Source organism: Mustela nigripes, chromosome 6 (assembly GCF_022355385.1).
Source record: "Mustela nigripes isolate SB6536 chromosome 6, MUSNIG.SB6536, whole genome shotgun sequence".
Lineage (NCBI taxonomy): Eukaryota > Metazoa > Chordata > Mammalia > Carnivora > Mustelidae > Mustela > Mustela nigripes.
Window position 1 is genome coordinate 113218452 of NC_081562.1, and position 23240 is coordinate 113241691.

The window sequence follows — 23240 nt, forward strand, 5'->3', positions numbered from 1 at the left end:
TGCGTCCTTTCACCTGGCCTTGACTCATGAACTGCGTTCTGCGGCTCTTGAGTGCCTGCTCACGTGAAAAAGATGCTTTTGTCTGCCTCTGTTTTGCCCATTTTCTGTGTTTTTAATCCCAGACTCAGAGGTGAACTCGTAAATGTTAGCAGGAGGGACGAGGTGGCTGGTGTCCGCTCCCCCCGCCCCCCAGAAGGGGTGTGGTAGGGCACGGGCTGTGAGGCACCCGAGGGTCTCCTCCTCTAACGGTGGCTGCTCCCGTGTCTTGCAGGTATGGGCGGAGCTGCCATTGCGCCACCCACTTCTCTGGTCGAGAAGGACAAAGAGTGTACGTATCTGTTTCTTGTCCTTTGTTATTCTGACCCACATCTGGGGCCTGGTCAGGGGAGGTCTTAGCTGGAAGCAGCCAGCTGTTCTGCACGTAAAGGGTAATGGCCGGAAAACCCATCCTCTGGCCCCACCACGGAGCAGCTTCGGGGAGGCCAAGGGGGCGACCGCCCTTCACTCCTGTGCTTTGGAAGTTTTCACACCAGGCTGAGCCTTGTGTTTTATGCAGTGAAATGCTTTGCTTTTCAGTAATTTATTTTATTTTCTCTAACATTTCATAGTTGGAGTTGGCTTAGAACAAATGTAGCTCAGTTTACGGTTTTCATACTCTTGGGGTTTGGAGGCTGCTAAATTCATGGCCTTCCACAAGGTGGCAGTGCCTTCCTCGATCAGATTTTTGTGTAGTTCGTTTCCTTCCACGTGTCGTGTGTATTTACTTAGATTGCCAAAACATGCTCACCTGCTGCTTCTTCTCCCGGTGATCTATTCTAGAATATTGGGGTTGATACAGCATCTAGATCATTTTTATATCCTCTGGATTGGACCACACCTAAACGATCCCAAGAAAATCCAGTCATCCTAGTGCTTTTTTTTTTTTTTTTAAGATTTTGTTTATTTATTTGACAGAGATCACAAGTAGGCAGAGAAGCAGGCAGAGAGGGGGGAGGGCGAACAGGCTCCCCGCTGAGCAGAGAGCCCGATGCAGGGCTCGATCCCAGGACCTTGAGATCATGACCTGAGCCAAAGGCAGAGGCTTTGACCCACTGAGCCACCCAGGCGCCCAGTCCTAGCGCTTTTTAATACCTGTTGCCCAATTTATGTTATCTTTTTAAGGAAAATAATTCAAAAGATACTGTTAAATACCTTTTTTTTTTTTTTTAGTAAAGATTTTATTTATTTATTTGATAGAAATCACAAGTAGGCCGAGAGGCAGGCAGAGAGAGAGGGGGGAAGCAGGCTCCCTGCTGAGCAGAGAGCCCGATGTGGGGCTTGATCCCAGGACCCTGAGATCATGACCTGAGCCGAAGGCAGAGGCTTAAACCACTGAGCCACCCAGGCGCCCCACTGTTAAATACCTTTTATGTGAAAACACCTGACAAACCATAAGCCCCCATAGAATCCTAGTCTGTGGGAGTGGAACCCAAGCATCTAGGTCTTTTTAAAGCCTCCCTGTTCAGTGCTCTGGCGTTATGGTCCCTGATCACAAAGACCCTCGTTTACTAGGCTAACGAGGTAGCAAGAGTAGAATCTTCAGACCTGTACCCAAAACGCTGTGAGCAGCAGAAGAGAGTTAGTTGGGTCTGCCTGGAACATAGAGAACATCGTAAAGTTTTAGGCACAGATTGTCATTTTAGAGCACTTTAAAAGGTGAGTAACATTTCAGTAGGACGTTAAAAATTTTTTTGAGGAGATAAAAGCAGGGGGAGCAAAGCAGGAATCAGGAAGACCGTGTTCTGCCTCTGGTTTTTAAAAATGTGATGTGGTGGCTGTGAGACTGATTTCTTTTTTTCTTAACTCCTTGTAAGTAACTGATTTACTTAAATTTAGTTCTGAATTCTTTTGTAGTATTTTGGTAAACCTGATTTATTTTTATTCATTAGTACCCCGAGATTTCCCTTACGAAGAGGATTCAAGACCTCGCTCCCAGTCTTCCAAAGCTGCTATCCCTCCTCCCGTATATGAGGAACAAGACAGACCTAGATCTCCGACCGGACCTGGCAACTCCTTCCTTGCCAACATGGGGTAATGGTTCTGAGTGCGCTCACTTCAGTAGCGTGAGAAGGACGAGCCTCGGTGTGGAGTGTTGCCGGCCTTGTCAGTAGACGCAGCTTTTGTTGGGGAATGAGGGTACCCCCGAGCTTATGGGGAGACACTGGTGTATTCGGTCACAGAGCGTCCTTCCTAAGAATCAGCGCTTGAGTGCTGTGGAGGGTGTTCCGGCCTGACACTGGTAGGTTTTGGATTCAGCAGTAAGCCTTCCGATGGAAGTTTTGAATGACTTCGATACAGTGTTAGAGTCTATAGGTAGGAGCAGTTCCTGTGATAATTACTTACATTGATTTTTATAACATTTGCGAACAAAGTAGCTCTTACAAATTAGAGCTGACATATGCTACATCCAAAGGGCGAATGAAATGAGCCATTTGCTTTAAGATCGTGATTCTGCAGTTTGGGTTTAAAACACTTAGTCATTCTGACTATAATTAAAATTTGTTTGCCGGCATATAAAATTCAGTTTTAAGGTTGACTTTCTGGTGGGGCTTGAGGATTTGTTTTTTTGTTTTTTGGGTTTTTTTGACCCCCACTGGACTTGGCCTGCGTTTTGGTTTAAAGAATGTTTTATAGTGTTGCCTCTGTGTGTCTCATGCTGTGAGCTGTCAGTGAGGCGACATGACACTAAGGCCTCCACTCTGCCTCTGACAGGGCTGCTGTGACTGCAGCAGTGACCCTGAGTGCCTGTGCTTTGACTCGGAGAGCCCCGGAGAGAGCGCCAGCCCGTGGGAGTAGACGGCTGGGCCTCACGCCCTGCAAGAGGGTTTTCAGTATTTGGTCTTGTTGGGATCCATCTCCTTGACCTATGCTGCTTTCTGTGGGTAATTGGCGGTTATTAAATTACTTGAAGATGAATGTGGTTCCTCGGTCACAGTAGTCTCCTCTATGAGCAGCGTAGATGGAGAACATTTCCACTCTGGCCCTAGGATGTGTGTTGAATGGGGGACAGATAGGAAGCTGGTTCTTGTGCTGCTGAATTCCTTTTGAACAGTGATTAAGTGTTCATCAGATACCCCAGGAAGGTAGAGGGTGGCGTAGCTCAGCCTTCCTCAGGCTTCTCTGCTCTGGGCTGGCTTGTTCACGTGGAATTTGTAAGGGCAACAATAAGGTGATGCTGTTACTTGAAGCAGTGTTCTATGATTCAAGCCTTAAATAGCAGTGGTCACTGGGGCCCCCCATAGAAACCCATGAAGCACCTCCAAGTGCAGTTTGGATGCTGCGTACTAAAGAAAGAGCTGTGGTCTGGGAATCGAGTTGTAGGTTCCGGTTTTGCTTGACCATTAGCACCTCTGAAAGAATTTTAAGTTAGGTGTCTTGCTTTGCTCCTAGTCAGCCTTAAGCTGGTCAGCTAATCTGGGCCTCAGTATATTTTTCCATCTGTTAAATGGATGATCTCTAAGAGTTCTTTTGGAGCTGTCATTGGAAACTCTATTGTACTATTTAGAAAAATGTGGCGCTCTACATAGTGTGAAAGCACACTTGTAAGTAAACCATGGTCAGAAACTGTAGAGCAGGGCTGACTCTGGGGCATGCGGGACGTGCAGTGTTTTCTCACAGGGTGCGAGAGAACCTCGTAGGAAATGGGCATTTCCCTTGGCTCCAAGATGGTCTTGGGGTATCCAGGATTTCGGCAATTTTTTGTTTTCCATTTTTTTCATCCTAAACATCCCTACAGCTCCTAGCGAATGACCTGTTGGTAATTCTATGTGACCACATTGAAGCCATGTGGGATTTACGCTGTCTTTTTAGAAGGCGATCGCTGTGACATGAAACTGGTTTGTGCTGTAGCCGGTGACTCCCAGTCCAAGAGCTCCTTCTTTCTCCCTCGCAGCGGCACAGTAGCACATAAAATCATGCAGAAGTATGGCTTCCGGGAAGGCCAGGGTCTTGGGAAGCACGAGCAGGGACTGAGCACGGCACTGTCAGTGGAGAAGACAAGCAAGCGAGGAGGCAAGATCATTGTGGGTGACGCCACAGAGAAAGGTGGGTCTCCTCCACAGCCCGCCTTCCGGGCGGGGGCGGGGGCGGGGCGGGCCAGCGCCAGAGGACGCCAGAGGACGGCCCTCTCTGGAGTCCACAAGAATTTGGGATTATGGTGCATTCCAGTTCTGTGTTGTGGACACAGACCCTCCAGAGGCTCATCTGTTGTTTAAAACAGACCTAGAGATAGGAAGGTTCAGGGGAGAAAAGATGAGAGACTGGCAGAAAATAAACAGCACTCAGAGAAGTGATTTCATGCTGATTTGTACTAGGCAAAGACCTTGTTAAACTGGTGAAGTCCTAGTTAGTTTTTGGGTCATGAAGGAGCCACACACAGTTCGTCCATCCTGTTAGAGTTCTTTACTTTTTTTCCTGCCCTTTCATTTTAAGTGTGATTTCTCATTTTTTACAGATCCATCACTCTGTGAGATGTAATGTTATTTCACAGTCTGTTGCTACATGATGCCTTCACCAAGTAGCACTTGGTGTCTTATTTTCATTTGATTATTCTGTTCTGTGCTAAGGGCATATTGGAACGAGATGAACATAACTTCACATTTTGAGCAGAATTGAGTTTATTTTGGCAATGTTAGTTTAGCTCCCTTTCCTAAAGAAAGAAGAAAACTGTACCGGCAGCCCTGTCTGAGGAAGAAGTCAGCAGTCGCCCTGATTTGGGAGGTGGAGGGTATGCGCGGTGAGTCAGCCAGTGGCTGGCCAGTCCGCTGCTTGTTAGGTTGGCCACACTGCATGTGCCACTGCTCTGATCCATAAGGTTTGTGGTCTGTGCTGTCAGCTACGTGAACTGAGGAGGTGAATGAAGCAAAAATCACAGATTAGAGATGCTAAAAACTTGTAGAAATATGGCAAAAACCTGTACCAAAGCGGAGCAGATATTTTCATCACACATAAGGCTACAGTTTTGCTCAGAGACTGATTGCATAAAAGCTTATAGATGACTCTGAGGACATAAATAGTGGGAAGTACTCTTGAAATTAAATTAGTCATCGTAACTTGGACTCGATGTCCTAACACGCCCACGTCTTAAATGTTTTGCTGCAGATGCATCCAAGAAGTCAGATTCAAATCCATTAACTGAAATACTTAAGTGTCCTACCAAAGTGGTCCTCCTAAGGGTAAGAAGCAGAATTGAAACCAGTTTTCCCACCCTGATTTTTGCGTGTCTCTCCACCCCGGGCTGTATGTGTGTGCTTTCCGCCCTCCTGATACGGAGGGAGGATACAGTTCAAGAAAACCGAAAATGATTTGTTTTGCAAATGATCCTTCTGGTTAGACTCCATTAATTAAGATTGATGTTTTAGATTCCTTTTTCACTAATGTTGTTTTTTTTGCTAAATACAGTATTTAAGACCACAGTGAGTAATTGCTTTAAAATATTTGAAATTGTTAAAAGTTCAGCTTAGTTATGCTCCTGTGACTCTTTGAAGCCTAATGTATGTGTGTGTCTTTATGTTGTGTTTCTCAAAAGATTTACTTATTTCACTTGTTATTTTACAACATAAATGTATTCATGCACTTACGCTCGTTATTCACACCTGAAACACACTAACTTTTGCCTCGAGCAGTAGGTAAGCCATGTTTAACTTGGGCATCAGTCCATGTAGGACACTCTTTTTCAACTTATATACTGAAAGTAGCACGTAAGCTTAGAACATTTTTTTTCAGTTAGATGAGTAAATGGAGTAAGAGTGTCCATCTGTACTCTGTTATGTGCCATGACGTCATAATTTGCTTTAATTCAGCATGTTAAAAAACGTAAATACATATTTTTATTTTGTTAAGCAATACCAATTTTTGCATACTACAAGTATGAAAATTTTCATCATGTCGTTTGGGATTGAGAACATTTGCCATCGTGAAAGAAAGTTATTCATCTCATTTATGTATTTGTAAATTATACTTGAACTAACTCATTTTTGTTCATAGAACATGGTTGGTGCAGGAGAGGTAGATGAAGACTTGGAAGCGGAAACCAAGGAAGAGTGTGAAAAATATGGCAAAGTTGGAAAATGTGTGATATTTGAAGTAAGAGGGTTTTCTTTTGATGTTTGTAACCCAAGTTGTAACTGACAGATTACCACACATTTTCAGCCAGTAGAGACAAGGTGTGCTGTGAGTGTGTTCTTAGGACCTGAAGGCGACAGATGTTCCTTAGTTACCCTTCTCTTACAGGGTTATAACAATTTTAAACATAACGACAAGAAGGACTTCAAATTTTTTTGGTGAAGAAATAAAATGTTTCATTTTATGATTGAGGTTTAGTTTGGTGATTCAGGACTGTCATGTGCCCAATAGTTCAGTTAGTTGGACCTGCCTTGGGTTGCTTTCATTGGGCAAGTGTATATTTAGTGCCTCCCACATGCATTTGGGCAGGAAACGTGGGCTGTGCTCTCAGTGTTGTGTTCAGTTGAAGAAACAGCGAAATAAGCACATGTAAAAATAGGGTATGTGCAGTTGCTAGACTCTGTAGTAGTCACTATAAATACAGGAGTCGAGGATGGGACTTGGTCACAAAAAATAGAGCAATCAGATGTGGGCTGAGCTTGAAACGCATGGGTGGGATTTGGATAGGAGGAAGAGGTATCCCGGAGGGGTCACAGCTTCCGGGAGCCTAAGGAGGGCTCCTGAGTGGCATGGTTGGGTGTGCTGGGAATGAATGGGAGGTGGGGTGGGGGGGCTGCTTGGAGAGCCCAACAGGGGAATTTGAGTGAATGTGAGAGGCAGTTTGAACACAGATCTTTTCTTTAAATTTCGGATCCTGCTCCGGCTGCTCTCTTGTTTCACATTCTGTCCGATGACCGCATAATCTGTTGAGGTGTTGCTGGTGTAGGACTGCTTCAGGGTCAGAGAGCGCCCCGCTTACTTAGCTCTGCATTGCTTGCACCTAAGACAGTGCCTCTCATAGACAGATACCCAGAAAAGCAACAGAGGGTAATGGAGTTTTTGATGAAGAACAAATCGTACTTACAAATCCCTGGTGTTTGACTTGTCTTGTGTGATGGTAATTGCATTACTTCCCGGACAAGGACCAGCTAAGGAAGGAAGCACGTTCAGCTACATGTCCGTTGGTAACTTCACCTGTTACACTGTCATTTCTTTCCCAGATTCCTGGTGCCCCTGATGATGAAGCAGTACGAATATTTTTAGAATTTGAGAGGGTTGAATCAGCAATTAAAGGTAAGTGGCAGCGCTAAGTGTCAAGAATAAAAGAATGCAATTTGTGATCTTGAGCCATAGAACACGCTCTCGCGATGCCTTACAGGACGCCTGTATTAACTGACGCTCTCTCTGTTTGTCTTTTAGCTGTTGTTGATCTGAATGGGAGGTATTTTGGTGGACGGGTGGTAAAAGCATGTTTCTACAATTTGGATAAGTTCAGGGTCTTGGATTTGGCGGAGCAAGTCTGATTTTAAGAACTAGAGCACGAGTCATCTCCAATGATCCTTAAATGAGCTGCAGGCTGAGCAGAGAAAGAAAAGGCGTCGGCCGGCCTGGGTGGCTGCTGCATACAGAGACTCTGGAAGGACTTATAAGATACATGTTGATTGAACCCTTTTTTATTTTGTGATTTTTTAAATATAGTATAAAAATCCTTTAAAAAAAAAAAACAACAACAGTCTGTGTGCCTCTCTGGTTGTTTTCTCTTTTTTTATTACCACTTCTGAGGTGACTACATTTTTTGCTAGGATTTCATGAGAACTCTTAAATGCTTCAGTGATACAGCATTTCTTGCACTAAAAAATCTAGAAAGTTTTGGGATATGGGGTTGTATTGTCATCCTTTGCTTTTCTTTCATTTTTTTGATTCATTTTAATAAAACCTGCAAGTTATTAAACTGTAGCTTCATAAATTCTATAATAAAGCATCATCTTGGCAGTCTGCCAAAGGTGAAAATGTTTGCTTTCTCTAACAGAGAAGTTCTCATTGACTCCAGTCATAGAAAACTCTTTGTGACGTGAGCTAAGGTTGAAGAATTGCAAACCTGCCATGACTGTTTGGATAAATCCTCTTTGGTGAGGTTAGACTGTGGGGTATGTGGTAGGTGTAGGGGTAGATGGGTGTAAAAACCATGGATCTAGCACTTGTTTTCAGAGACTCTCCTATAGTCTCAGTGGATGTCGGAAATGACGTGTTGATTCTAGAATTCACAGGTACGTTGTAAACGTGTGTCCAGTTGTATTTTGGAAATGGTGGCTCCTTGAGGGTCACATTTCTAGTGGCAAAATTCGCAACGACGTTAGTTCTCATATGTAATTTTGAATTTATAAAATGTTGCCACACAAGCTACTTAACCTGTACTGCCAGTTGATAGAATTCTGGAATTGTGAAAAATTGTACCTTTAAAGTGTGGTGGTATATATGGCTTAAAAATGCAGCAGAACCACAAAAAACAAAACAAAACAAAACCGGATGACTATACTTGGTACTGAGGATCACTGCCAGCACAGGACGTGTATCCAGAATACGCTGTGCCTGTGTTCCGTTCCATGCTTACCCATGTACTGCGCGCGACTTTCCCGGAGCAGCGGCTGGAGAGTCTGTGTTGTCTCTAGGTGATTACCACATGGAAGTGTGTTGTGACCCTGAGGGGGGAAAAGCACTCAACAGTTCTTTGCATCCATGGTTTGGAGACATAAGGAATATTCTGACCCTTTTTAAAAAAGGATTTGCTCATGTTTTTATTTAACATAAATAAAAAAATAACATTTTCTCTTTTGTGCTATTATTTTACTGAGTAAAACGGAATTAAGACTTGGTTTTTCTGATAAAGGTGCACATATTCTATTAAATAAGTTTGGGATGAAGAATATAAGGTATAAGAATTGCATACTTGAGTATTTTGCAGGAATAAAACCAACAGCAGCCCTGAGACTCGGGAGCAGGTCTTCCTGTGGACCTGACCATCCGGACCAAATCCTGAGTGCGGAGGCTGCTGGGGGCTCACAAGTACCTAACCCTGCTTATGCCAAGTACAGACCTTCCTCGGCTTACTCGGGTTTGCACCAGCAAACCCACTACAAGCTGTACATGCATTTACCTAACCTGCCCAATGGCCTAGCCTGGCCTGGCCCACCTTGAACGTGTCCTAACATTCCCGGCAGCCTCCAGGTGGGCAGAGTCTTCTCACATGAAGCCTGTGTGATGATCAGGTGCTTTGTGTCTCGCGTCACATTCTGGGGATGGCCCCGTGAGTGAAGAATGGCACAGGGGGCTTGGCCTTCTGCTCTCCTGATCGCTGGCTGCCTGGGAGGGGTCCCTCACCGCCCAGCTACCGGAAGTCCGATGTGAACACATGTCGCTAGCCTGGGACAAGATCCACGTTCACAGTCAAAATTCCAAGTACGGCTTCGTGCATCGCTTTCGCTCTGTCACGAAGTTGACAAACTGCTGAGACCATCTGTGTTTATGACGACAGCTTCATGTTCTTCAAGTGTTCAGTTCACAGCGTCTCTAATGCCTATATAATCGTTCTGCTTTACAGTAACATCATTGTTTATTTGCAGCCAGGTGGCTTTTGCCAGTGTTTCCATGATGGACTAGGAGGAACGCAGGTGCCTTCTTACACTGCTTCAGTTGTTAGCATGAGCCCAGCTTAGTGTCTTTCCCCGCAACCTCTCTGATTATTTCTTCTGAAATTTTCCATGGCCGCATTAGTCACTTAGTGTGTTACTGGCAGTGAGTTTCTGATATTTCTAAGTCATCTGCAAGATGGTGCTTGAGAACTTTGAAGTTAATTCCAATACTAGCCACAAGGTCAAAATTTCCATATAAATTTTAAAAATCAGTGAAGCTGTGTTATAATTATGTTCAGCATAATAGACCTTTGTCACTTCTGGTCCACCTGTGGTCAGCGAGCCCTTCCTGTGTTCAGGGAGTCACCTGCATCCACCTCCCTCCCTGAGGTCATGACCAGAAACTTGCTTCCCCAGCCTGTCTTGCAGCTGGGGCACCGTCCTCGCCCTGGCGGGGGCAGGCCCAGCATTGTGTGGCCTTGGGGGCAGCTGTGGCAGAGTTTGTCGTGTTGGAGTAGCCTGTGCACAGGGCAGGGTCCGGAGCAGTTTCGAGGTGTGGTTTGGCCGTGTTCTTGCTCTATTTAAACCTCTAAGCGTGACTGGGGCCAGTCAGGCTAGTTTCCTATCTAAGTGGCTTTTGCTTTTGTTTTGTAAATTCCTTTTCTTCCTAAGGCAGTGTGTGTTCTCTCAGTGGCCCCTCAGAACAACTGACTGATAAACACCAGTTGCTATCTGGAATCTCATCTGACCTTAAATGCTGGGGGAGCTAGGACAGGACTAGGGAGCATTCCCTAGGCTAGGTTAGTTGGTGGTAAAATACTTTGGCAAGCTGTTACTGTGCATGTGGACGGACTGGTGTGAGGGGAAATGGGAGGGATACCACAGAGCATGAGCATGGGTTGGTCACTTCTTAGGCAGCTGTGATGTTGGTGCCAGGCTGCGTGGGTTCAAACCCCGGTTCTGCTGGCTTGCTGTGTGACCAGGTGTCTCACCGGAAATGGAAATGATAATCATACCTACTTAGGATTGTTAGGAAGATTAAGTCAATCATCCGAGGAAAGCAGTATCCCAGAAGTGTGGCGTAAATGCAAGCTGCCAAGTCCTGCAAAAGAACGAGGAAGCCGGCCTCCCGAGAGTCTGGTTCAAAAGCAAGAGTGAAGAAGAAACCCGGCCTCGTGGAAGGCTCCCGTGCTCCCGGCCTGCGTCTCAGTCCACGGAGTTCCGAGGTAGAGCCCGGCTGGTGCAGAGAAACCTCCTGTCCCTGAAGCTCCACCAGCGGCCCCAGCAGCAGCCTTCCCCGGAGTTGGGACTGGAGAGTGTAGTGCCGCGGAAGCGGAACTAAATTGTCCTGCACAAATGCTACTTTTCCACTAGAAAGGATGTTTCCGATTGCTCAAGGCAACAGCCTTAATGACTATGTAAGGGAGAGGGCTGGACCCACCCCCACCCCCCACCCCCACCCCCCAGACCAGCTGCTGTAAGACAGTGCTCCAGTGAGCCCCTCTAGGTGAGCTCGTGGTCAGGTTTGCTCCGGGGAGGGACAGGCAGCCACCCACGTCCTGTCCTGCTTTGTATGTCAGGTCCTCTGTCCAGGGCCAGTCCCCTGGCTTTGCAGGTGTATACCAAGTCGGGCCACATTTGGATCTGATGGAAAAAACTGCCTTTCAGTCCCAAGATTTGGGCTGGATTTTTCAGTCACTGGAAGCGACTTGGTGTTGTCTCTGGGTCAGGGGTGAATGCCTTTATGTGTTCATGTGGGGAGAACAATGAGTATTTGGGGGGGCCGAAGACGTGGACTGGTAGCACTCCATATCCCAGTACCTATCCCCAAACTTCTATCTTAGGCCTCTTTTAAAGGCTGGAAAAGTTAAATTCTTACCTGGAGCCAGGAGCAGCCATGCGACGGTTCTGGCCTGTGAGTTCTAAGTGGGAATGGACTGTGCATTTCGGTAGTTCCAGAAATGCCTTTATTTGGCCAGTGGAGTGTGGCAGCCAGTTAGTCCAGGGGATCAGCCAGTGTGCCAGGGAGGGTGCAGAGGAGAGGCTTGGTCACCTCCATGAGTTGTCACTTTTCAGGGTCTCTGTACAGCTGTTCCTATATTGCCTGAAGGTGCATTCCCGTCTTGCTGATGCAATCTGTTCCCAAAATGTGTGTGATATTTTTGGAAAATGAGAATATTTTTTTGCAGATTTTTAATCTGCAAATAATTAAAAATCATGTATTAGTAGAAAACCTTGTAGACTTTTCTCAGTTTGCTCTTCTTAGAAGCAGTCCCTACCTAAACTGAAAGAGAATTTAGTTCTTCATTTTGTTTCAACAAGCATTTCTTTTGTCAGTTACTGGGTTACAGATACAGATTTTCGCACTGGGGATGAAGAAATGAATACAGTGGCTATCCTTGCTTTCAGAGAGTTCATAGTTTATTTCAGAGACAGTCACACAAAGACAAAACAGGGCAAGGTGAACAGTGCTGAGTGCTGAGATAAGATACATTATTCGACTTGAGTACTTTGAGGTTAATGACATTGTCCTCTCTGGTCCCAGCATCTAGCACGTATCTGGTAAACAATAAAGTGATAGTAAATTTGCTGGCTGTGAGGCTACAGATCACAGATGACTGAGCAGATCTCTTAGGAGGGGCAGAGTCTGACACTGCAGTTAAAGAAATGGTGACTTGAGCCATAGATCTTGAAGGAAGAGGCATGATTGCCCTCTTTAAAGGCAAGAGGACAGCTTTCCCAGACAGAACTGCAGGGGAAGGACAGAAGTGATGGTGACTTGTGGCCTTCTGACCTTGAGCTAGGAATCCTCTGATCCCAGCTGGGTCACTTCCTGCTCTCCCAGTTTTCTTCAACTTTTTATTTTAGACATACAGAATCCTGGGACAGCAGTACGGAGTTCCCTTGTGCACTCCCATATACAGTCATATCTCACATGGTACATTTGTCACAATTAGCGATATTGATGGGTTATTCTATAGAGAATATATTATTATAAATTATTAATATATAATTTGTTCAGATTTTTTAAAGTTTTTACCTAAAATCCTTTCTCTGTTTTAGGATCCCATTCAGATACTACTTTCCATTTAGCCCTATCTTCTTCGGCTCCTCCTGGTTGTGACAGTTTCTTAGACTTTACTTGTTTTTGATGACTGTGACAGTTGACTACCGGTCAAGTATTTTGTAAACAGTCATCAGTTGGCATTTATCTGACAGTTTTCACATGGTTAGACTTGGGTAATTTGGGGAGTAGGTGGGGGAAGAAGACCACAGAGCTGTAATGCCATTTTCATCTCCTGTCAAGGGTACGTACTATGAACATGACCTGTCACTACTGATGTTTATCTCAATCACTGGACTGAATTAGTGTGTGTCCGGTTTCCCCACTCTGAAGTTGCTCCTCTCACTCCCGTACTGTGCTGTACTCTGGAAGGAAGGCTCTGTGCACAGCCCACATTTGAGGAAAGGGAGGTGGGTTCCACCTTCTCAGGGTAGAGTGGCTCATAAATACTTGGAATTTTGCATGGAAGATTTGTCCCCTATTCCCCCATTTGTTGATTTATTCAGTCTTCTGTCAGTAGGAGTTTATTGATAATCTACTTTGGATTATAAACCAGTATTCATTTTTTGACCTAAATTGTTCCAGCTTTGGCTGTTGGAATCTTTTTTGGTTGGCACTTATATCCCTTTGGCTTTCAACGTCCCCATCATGATAGGGTGTTTGCTTATAGCATTTCCTTACTTTCTGGCACTACCAGGTGCTTCAGGTTCAGCTTGCTGATTTCCTGCCAGAGTCCTAAAATCAGCCATTTCTCCAAGGAGCAGTTGTTCCTTTTACCAGGGAATGGTGTTAGGAACCAAGATCTGGGTATTGGATGTGCTCACTGTTGTTGGGGTGTTATTGCTTCCAGGCCCTCTCAGCTGATAGCATGAGGAGAAATAGACATGTATAGAATAACCAGTGTCTGTGTGGCCATCTATTTGTCTATTCTCCAACTCTGATCCCCTGTCCCCTGGACTCCCACCTTCTGCCATCCATCAACTTGATTGCTTCAATGCCACTTCCAGATGTTTAATCCATACCCTCTGGGAAACAACTTTATCAGCTAAAATACAGTGCTTATGTACAGTTTATCATGTTTAGTTGTACAGACTTCACTCATTTCTGGTTACTTAGGGGAAAACTTTATTCCCCATCCCGACCTAATTTAGTAAGGTGGCTTTTGATGTTTGTAACATTTGGATTTACCTGTCACATTCTGCATTTCACCCTGGGATCCCCCAGTCTCCTAAATGAGTTGTTAAAATTTTTATATATACATTAAGGTTTACTCTTTGGGCTCTGAAGTCTTAACAGGTTTTGACAATAGCTTAATGTTCTGGGTTCACCAATACCATATTACACAGAATGGTTTCACTGTCCTAAAAAACATCCCTGTGCTGCACCTGTTCAGATCTGTCCCCTCTCCCTTGCCTGGCAACTACTCTCCTTATTGTCTCTGTAGTTTTGCCTTTTCCAGATTGTCCTCTAATTGGAGTCATACAGTATGTGTGTGGCTTTTTCACACTTTCCTTCCTTAAACATTGTGCATTTGAGATTCATCTATTCATGCATATGTTTTTGTGCCTTGATAGCGTGGCTTTCGTCAGTGACCAGTATGCCATCGTCTGGACGATTATTCCTTCCCTTACTGCGGGTTATCTTGGTCATTTCCCGGCTTCGGCAGTTGCGAATCAGGTGCATTAAATGTTTGTGTGCAGGTTCTTTGTGGACACAGTGTGGACATTTGTTGGGTAAATCTCTAAGCGTGTGATTGCTGGATTGTGTGGTAAGACTGTACAGTAAGACTCGCATCTTTTCAGGTTCTCCCCAGACTGGCTTCTCTTCTGAAACATATAAACGTTCTTAAATCTGAGAATCCCTTCTGTAGGGAAAAGAAATTAAACCCTTTATTGTTTAGCTCACTTTCCTCCTCCCCAGTGCCCAGCCTCTTCTTTCACAGTTGGACTTCTCAAAGAATCACGTGCCCTCCGTGGCCACCTGCTGACTTTGGATTCCCCACCCCCTCTCAGTTCAGCCTTAAGGAATGGGGTTGTAATTGACTACAAATCAGACCTCTGCTGCCAGCAGACCTTCTCGGTTGCTCTGTGAATGATCACTGTGAGCCACTTCTAAAAGGGGTCTGTTCAGTTCTCCTTCCTGACCTTTTATGGCATTTGACATCTAACCACTCCCTCTGTGAGGCCTGTGACCACTCTTCCTGCTAGTGTTTGCTTTTATCGCTCACCCTCTCTCCCTCAGTGATTTGATCTGCTCTCCCAGCCTTTAGTTTCTGCTGTGACTAACACACATCTTGATCTCAGCCAGTCATTACAAAACTTCTGATCTGTATCCAACTGCCTATTAAATGTCTCCCTCCCATCTGAAACGTGTTCAAACTTCACTCACTTTTCCCCTTTCAAACCTCCTGCTAAGCGCTCTAATTTGGAAAAAAGATTGCCTAAGTCAGAAGCCTAGACATCATCTTCAATTCTTCCTTTCCCCTTCTATCCCAACCCCATCTGTAATTGAGACCTGTTGATTTTATTTCTTTTCTTAAATACTGACCCAGGGGGGTGCCTTGATTTTAGGAACCTCATTCTCCTGGCTGGAATGGATGCTGGTCTCCAGCCTCTCTCCCTGTGATGATTGTGCTCTCTTCCGATCTGCCAAAGTAATGCCTTAGCTGTTTGGGTTTTGCCCAAAGAGAAGAGACTTTGTTCTGGTCACGTCTCAGCTCTGGAAGCACACAGCTGGGGAGCTCTCCCTGACGGACCCCGTGCCTACTCAAACCACCACACCTGCACCTCACATTCCAGCAGGTGGGAGCAGCGGCAAGTTGATTGGCCTAGAGAATGGACGCTTGCCCTGTATTCTTCCAAGAATTATCCTGCAGCTGATAAGTTACTACTCACGCAAGGCATATTGGCACCACAGGCCTTACGATGGAAAACAACAGCCCTCTGTTCTGTACCCCTCCTGCGAGAGCTACCTTTAAATGTATTAGCTGGTCGCTTCTGGTCTCTGGCTCCTTATTCCTAAATGCATCCTCATGAGGCTACGTTCCACTCCCCCTCCTGCCCCCCACCCCCACTCCCATTCTTCGCCTTGCTCTTCCTCAGCTCACGTCTAAGAATAGTCTGAACTCGGTCTCCCCCCTTCGTAATTTCCATTCGCTTTCCGGGCCACTGCATCTCGAGTGAATCCAGGAAAGGGACATTGACCTGGCACAGAGAGGGGAAAGCAATCCCCGAGATGATGGAGAAGTTGGTCCCTGTGGGAGCCAGAAGACGGGGGCTCTCAGAAGGACGTCTCCGGGGGGAAACCCAGTCCTCTGACTCACTTCCAGGAAAAACTTGATTCATGATATTCCAGGAAAAGTCGCACAATGATGAAAATGGACCATGGCTTAGCTGAGAGTAACATACAAAGTGTGGCAACAATACAAATACTTATTTCTGGTTCTATTTTTTAATGCTCCTCTATGACTGACTTGGAAGGAGGAGTAGAGGGAGTAGAAAGGCTAACTCTGTTGTTCCCAGGAACTCATGGAATTGTTAAAATTCTCTTTGACTCCCCCACATTGGATATCTGTGCTGGATTCTCTCTTTTCATTTTCTGAATTTCCTATTTTTGGTGGGGCTTAGTAGTTTCCTGAGAAATGAGCCTTGGGAAGTAATTTTTTTTTTTTGAGGCTTTTGCATCTGAAAATAAATTTTGTAATCATACCTGATAGTTTGACTAAATCAGGATTCTTGGTTAAAACCCATTTTCCCTCAAAAATGTGAAGGTATTGCTATCCTATCCTCTTTCCTTAGTGCTGTTGAGAAAATGAATATCATCCTTTAGATATGTTTCTCTTCTCTCAGGAAGGTTTTGTGATTACGTGCCTTGGTATATATCTCTTCATTTGTTAGGCATTTGGGATGGACTCGTTCAATCTGGAAATTCATGTTTGAATTCCTGTCCTGGAAATTTATCATGTCATATGTGATATTTGATAACTTCCTCTGCTTCCATCATTACATCTTCCTTCATTGTATCTCTTCTGGAGCTTTTATTAGTCAGTTTGTTCCTGAATTGGTCTGTCTTTTCTCTTATTTGCTGACCTCTCATCGAGGCAATAAAATGAAGTGGTTAAGTCCAAGACCAGAACCTTACGGGTTTAGAGGTAGCAGAATTGGGAAGCTGCGTGTGTTGTTTTATTTTTAGAAACAGTACATGATAAAGATTTTCACGTCTCTTGAGGGACAATGAATTTAATAATCACATTTTATATAAATGCACATATATCAACACTGTGGGAAAGCTAGCAGTTCCCTTCTAGAAGAATTCCTCTTAATATTTAGTTATTAAGATACAGATACTATTTGCTAAATATAAAGACGTGGACTTCGTTCTGTGAAATGCGATTTAGTAAGTTTCCTTTTTCAGTCATTGGCTAGACATTCATAGAATAGATTCTGCTTTTTAAAGGTGACCCAAAACTTCTGGAAAAATGTGTGAGAAAGGGAAAGATTAGGAAACTAGCTTACATGGAGAATGTCTTGGGGTTTACAACTATGATAGCAAAGAAAGACAGTGTTACTACCTTATCGTCCCTTGTGAAGGTACATTGCTGGCAGACTATTTTTAAATGTTTCAGGACACCAGTGACTTCCAGATTTGGGAACAGCTGGGTCCTTCTCTTTAACAACCGCCTTTTCCCCCTCCTCTGCACTATCAAATGATATTAAAAATACCTCTTACTAAATCTCTTCTATTATCTTCTGCTGTGTCCCACTAAGCAGAGAACACCTGATGTTTTCAAGTTTCTCATAAGCTAAGGCACCGTAGCCCGTGGACAAGCTTGTGCGTGGGTCCGTGGCTTGTCCGTGGACAAGCAGAGCAGACGCAAGTGGAGGGAATGGGTCCACAAGAATGGAGTTGCTAAGGGAATTTTATTACTGAATTATCTTCAAAAAACAGAAGGAACAAATAGAATCAGAGTCTGATAATTTAGCAGACAATCTTAAACTAGCAAACATACATGTTCCAGTTACTTGCAATACTGTTCTTCGGGCTGTAGTCAAGAACTGAGAAACAAAATCAGGCTCGCTGTATCATTTGGAAGTAAACAGATGGCGAGTCAGCGAACCTTTGTAGGCGAGGACAGATATGGGTACTTCGTGCGGGGCCAGCTGTATTGAGTCATTCTGACCTGAATTTTGCAGAATTCTTATCAAAATTTCGGTTGAAAAGTAAGTTCAGGGCTGTTGTTCCTACTTTCGGTTTTTATTGTAATTTTTCAAAATAATACATGCACATAATTATAAAATCCACGAAGTGCTCAGAGCCTCGTAGCGAAATAGAACAGATGTCTTCCTCACCAGCCTTGTTGCCCAAAGGCAAACACATTCAACTCTTTTAACTGACTTTTTAATGGCATTTATTTCTATTTTGAACTCGTTGGCTCACAAGCTATTTCTTGACTTATTATTTGTAGACCTGTTCCCAGTGATTTTCTGGGAGAGGAGGATTTAGTGTTCTCACCCCCGCTCCTGTGTCATCACTCCCTCCAACTCTTGTGAACTGTTTACATCAAAATTCGGAGTTAAAGCAGTCACGACAGACTTATTAGGACACAAATATGACTCACGCACGATCCTAGTATATTAATGGTTATTTTTTTATATAACCTTTGGGCTTTTTAGAGTTAATAATAATTGCCCAGTTTGAAAAAATTGTTCAGTGTATGTACCTATTGTAAGATTTTTCTGATTTCTCCATTGGTGTGTATCTGCCATTTAATATTTTTCCCCAGGGCAGGCACATCAGTGAATCTATGGGTTTTGTATTTTTCCTGGCGTCCTCTTCCCCAGTCCCGACCGGTCACTTCCTAGGCCCGCCGCGCGTCGCCATGTCGACACTTCCTTGGTGGTGGTTTATGTTGGGCCCTCGAGTCTCCTGCCTGCTACCTTCTCGAGTCTCCTGCCTGCTACCTTCTCGCTTGAACAAGATAATCCTCCAGGCGTTGATGTAATTGAAAATTGAGGGGGTGGAGCCACCTACAGTGCGGGCAAAGTTGAAGTTCGGGGCGTCTCTTCTTGCCTTTCACTGTTGCGGCGGCAGGGAGACGCCGACCGACGCGGCTGTCCGTCCGCGGAGGCTGTGTGTCCTTCAGGCTGACGCCTGCCCTTTACATCACGACGAGAGGGAAGGGGCCCGGGCCTCCTGCCTAGCTAGCCTGACGCGGCGCCCGTCTGCTCCCTTGCTTCTGCTCCGGTTACCTGTCGGAATTTGGGGAGTGAAGGAGGCCCCCTCGGGTCTGAAATACACTCCCCGGGGAGCCCTCGGGTGTGTCCCGGCGGCGTGGGGGAGAGGGTCCCAGCGGGAGGACGGAGCGAGCGTGAAGGGGAAGGCCCGTCTCAGAAGTGCGCTCTGAGTGACCTTGTTCATCCGTCCGCTCCGCTCTGCCTCCCACCTCGTCCGGCATTCTTTTCTCTCTCTCTTTTTTAAATCCAGTTGTGAGGAAAAGTGGTCACAGAGAACCCGGCTGAGACTCAGTGGGCAGTGCTGAGAGGCAGGTTCTGGGCAGAATCAGAGTGCAGTCGGTAATAAAACCGCCTTAATCTCCTCTACATCAGTGGGAGCCGTCAGCCCTTTGCCAGCAACATTTCAGTTCCTCAGTGGACAATGACATCAGAGCCAAATGGGAAAGCCGCGCGTTCTGCACGGTTCGGCCTCCCGTGACAAAGATGACAAAGGGGAAGAGCAGCTCCGTCTGTTTCCTGGGGCTGCCCAGAGCAAATAGCCACAACCGGTGGCCTCTGACAGAATTGTTTCCTTTCACAGTTCTGGAGGCTACAATGCTGAAATCAAGGCACCAGTGGGGATGTACTCTCTCGGGAGGTGCTATGGGAGGACCCCTCCCTGCCTCTTCCTGGCTTCTGGCAGCTGCTGCCCATCCTTGGCATTTCCTGACTTAGAGACTTAATTCCAATAGTCATCATGTGGCATTCTGTCTCCATGTCTCTCTTCTTCTATGGACACCAGTCATGTCGGCTTCAGGCCTCCACCTGCTCCAGCATGACCCCATTGTGACTCCTTATATCTGCAAAGCACTGCCTCCAAATGAGATCATATTCTGAGGTGTCTGAAAGGACATAAATTGTGTGGATGTGTGTGTGGGGGGGAGACACTAGTCAACCCAGCACAGTAACTTCAATAAGAGAAGGCTTTTGTTGCTTACAGAAAAGTTCGCATTACAGAAAAGATAATGCATCCAGGGGGTGGCCAGGTGAAGATATCAGGTACTCAGGGGTGGCCTGTCTGATGGCTCCTCTCTCGTCAGCATGTGCCTTGCACTTCATGGTGTGTGAAGGCTGCTTAAGTTCCATCCATCACATCTGCCTTCCACCTTTGAGAGGGAGAACAGGGGAGAAGAAGGGTTCACGTGGCATGTGCCAACCATCCTTCACACCACAATTCAGTATTTCTGCTTACATCACATTGGGCAGAACTTTGTGGATGAGGCTTTGTGACGTAGCCTTTTTTTTGGACAGCTTAGTGTCCCACTCAAACTTGGAAGTTCCGTTTCTGAGGAAGAGAGAGTGGACGGAAATTAGGTGGGCAGCCAGGAGTCTCCCATGGTTGGAGCGGCCTTGTCCCTCTTCCCCACATCATGTGGAGTAAGTGGATTCTTAAATGAATCTCCAGAAGTTTCTGTGTTTATTAAGCGATTCTCTAAATGTCTGGATAGTGCTTTCTCTCAAAAGCTGATGTATGTTTGTAGGACTCAGAGATGGTTGAAGAACTCCTCAAGTGACTTTTTTTTTTTTTTTAATGAAATCCAGAACTACCGCGTTACTCTAGAAACTCAAGGGGAGTCGTGATGCTTCATGTCTACCCTTGTGCGAGCCTGACTATGAAACAGTCCCAGCCTCCCTTATCCTGCCCACGACTCGCCAGATCTGGAGAAACGGGTCCCCCTTACCTTCCTGCGTCCAGGCCACCGCGTCTCCGTGCTGCTCTGCTTCCATGCCCGTCCTGTGTGGGCTCACGAGCACCCAAAGGTGTGGACACAGTTGCGGTTTCTGCAACAGTCCGAGTCTAAACCTTCTCAGAGAAAACAAAGGGGAGAGATACTACCTTTGCTAAAAAAAAAACACTTTGGCCCCGTAGGAAGTCTTCAGGGACAGGAACGGAGGAGGACACTTCACACTTCCCGCCACCACACGTCTCCCCTGGTCCGGTGAGTCATCGTCTTCGCTTTGACGCGCGGTCTCTGAGTCACCTCGCTTCTGCGCCCGCCTGTTCCAAGTGCTCCGGCTGAGGGGCGCCTCCCCCCCGACAAAGGGGGTGGCGGTCTCCAGTTTCTCTTCACGTTTCGGGCTTCTCATGGCCTCAGTAGCACACACAGGTGTCAGCGCCGACCCCCAGCTTGAACTAGGTCAGCAGGCCCTGCGGAGGGGACGTCCCAGTAGGAAGGTCACAGTCATGTCCCGGTGCGTGGCGAGAACTTGGGGGAGGGGTCAAGAGGCGGGGAGGACACCTGCAGCGGCCCCCTCCTTCGCCCGAGCTCACCCGTGTGCGTGTGCGTCCCCGTCGTACATCCTCGTCTCGGAGTGATGCCTTCGGGATGCCGGGCAGGGAGGAGGCTGGGCCCCGCCGGAGAATCCCTCCTTTTTCTTGAGGAAATGAAAGCGGCTCATTTTCTCAGACTCTCTGTAGACTTCGTGATAGCCGGTGGCTGGGGAAACTCATGAGTGCCCACCCCTCAACAGCAAGGCTGTGTGTAATTTGCACACTTGGTGATGTCTCGCCGCCTGTATTATTTTCATAACAGTAACGATGCAGGAACGAAGGCCACGCTTGGCCTCCAAGCCATTAGACGGATGCGTGTTTTCTGATACAAATAAGCTTTCTCCGACCGGTCCTTTTATGGTCCCCACCCCACACACACACACCAGCCACCCACACAACCCCACATTCTGAGTAGCAGGTCCCTTCCTGCTAACGACAGACCTTTGGGGCAGACCCAGAAGTAGTTTGCAAAGACCGGAGACATCGCCCCCTGAGGGGTACCAGCGGACCCACCGCAGTCTTTCGTGGCCCCCGCAAGCCTGTCTGTGCTGAAATGTTTCCTCTTCCTGGGGCGTAAAGGGGAGGAGGAGGCTGGAGCAAGATGCTGACTTATGTGGCAAGTCGATTTGGAAATACTGGGTGAGGAGGGAATAGGGCTCCAACTTGCTTTCCTCAGTGTTAAAAGATGCCATCTTCCTGCTGATCGGCATAGAGGAAGGATTTCAGCCAAATTGTGCTTCGGTTGTTGACTTTAGCAGGTTGAAAAGATATTCAGAGAAATCGTATATTTTATGCCAGTTGATGCGGTGTTTCTTGAACGCTTACTGTTCCATTAGATGCTATGATAAAGTCTATCAGACGGCTCAAAAAGTCTCTAAAATATGTAATCAATAAAGCTAGCAAACGGATGAAGGTGAAATTAGCCCCAAAACACATTCAGAGCTTAGAGGAAAGGTTTTTTTCCTGACTTCTAGAGCCATATTAAAACAAACCATTCCAAAGCATGAACACTGCCATCCACACAAAACCCCCGGTGTTTGATCCCTGGCTCCTGTGCTGTCTCCAGTGCTTCCTCCAGCCGTCGGAGAGGGGCCACTGAGCAAGCAGCTCCCATCGGGGCGCAGAGCTGGGACATTGAACTTCAGGTGAATCTTGGGGCTCTGAAACAGGTCATGTTACTAAAATGTTTTTAAATCCGCAGTCCAAGGTTGGTGCTGGTCTAGAACATTTGCTCTAAGTTGTAGGAACTGGGATATAGAGAGCTTTAATCACACTGAGAGCACTGCTCCCAGCCGTCCCTGGGCCATTCTGTGAACAGGCCTGACAGGCCTTCAGATCCGTCCTCCCGGTGCAGGAGCTCCGTGGGACAGGCGTCCGTTCCCCCTTCTCTTCCACACATCCTCTGCTTTCCAGCGCCCAGGTTAGAATTCTGTTTGATGAGAGGAATGTAGAAACATCTGGGGTCAGGCGCCTGGCTGGCACGTGTGCCTTCAGCTCAGGTCATGGTCCGGGGGTCCTGGGGTTCGCGCCCCACGTCAGGCTCCCTGCTCGGCGCGGAGCCTGCTTCTCCCTCTACACCCGCCCCCCACCACCCAGCTCCTGCTCGCTCTTTCTCTCTCTCAAGTAAATAAAACTCTTTTTACAGATTTTTTAAAGAGCCGGGGTCTTTGAGGGAAAGCTTTGGCTCTCCCGGTCAAGGGGAAGGATGGGGCTGTGCTACGTCTGTCCCCGTCCAGGCCGGCGAGCCCGGGCCAGCCGCGGGGCCGCACACGGCGCCACGACTCGGCGCGCCCGGCCTGCTCTGCCGACCGCGGGCTCCTCTGCCGGAGAAAGAAGCCGTTTCTCGGGGCCGTCGCGGCCGCGCGAGTTTCGTTACCGGTGGGCGGAGGCGCCCCTCCCTGCGAACGGGGAGAGGCTCCCGGCATTATTTTTCACGTTGACACCGAGCGGAGGAGGCACTGCCTCTTGGTCCTTGGAACCCGCCGGTGCGCGTCTCTGCGCCAGGCGCGGGGCGAGGCCGG

The 23240-nt window shown here is 46.6% G+C and overlaps 1 protein-coding gene across 2 annotated transcripts in view; it reads left to right on the plus strand.

Moving 5' to 3' along the window:
- The window catches only part of RBM17 (RNA binding motif protein 17), a 27513-nt gene extending 18706 nt beyond the window's left edge, over positions 1-8807 (plus strand). For both annotated transcript variants that reach the window (XM_059404031.1, XM_059404032.1), the window contains exons 6-12: positions 272-328; positions 1929-2070; positions 3932-4083; positions 5140-5213; positions 6025-6123; positions 7203-7275; positions 7402-8807. In XM_059404031.1, the coding sequence (XP_059260014.1) occupies positions 272-328; positions 1929-2070; positions 3932-4083; positions 5140-5213; positions 6025-6123; positions 7203-7275; positions 7402-7505 (701 nt within the window). In that variant the 3' untranslated portion in view covers positions 7506-8807. The remainder of the gene's footprint in view (positions 1-271; positions 329-1928; positions 2071-3931; positions 4084-5139; positions 5214-6024; positions 6124-7202; positions 7276-7401) is intronic.
- Positions 8808-23240: the final 14433 nt, after the last annotated feature.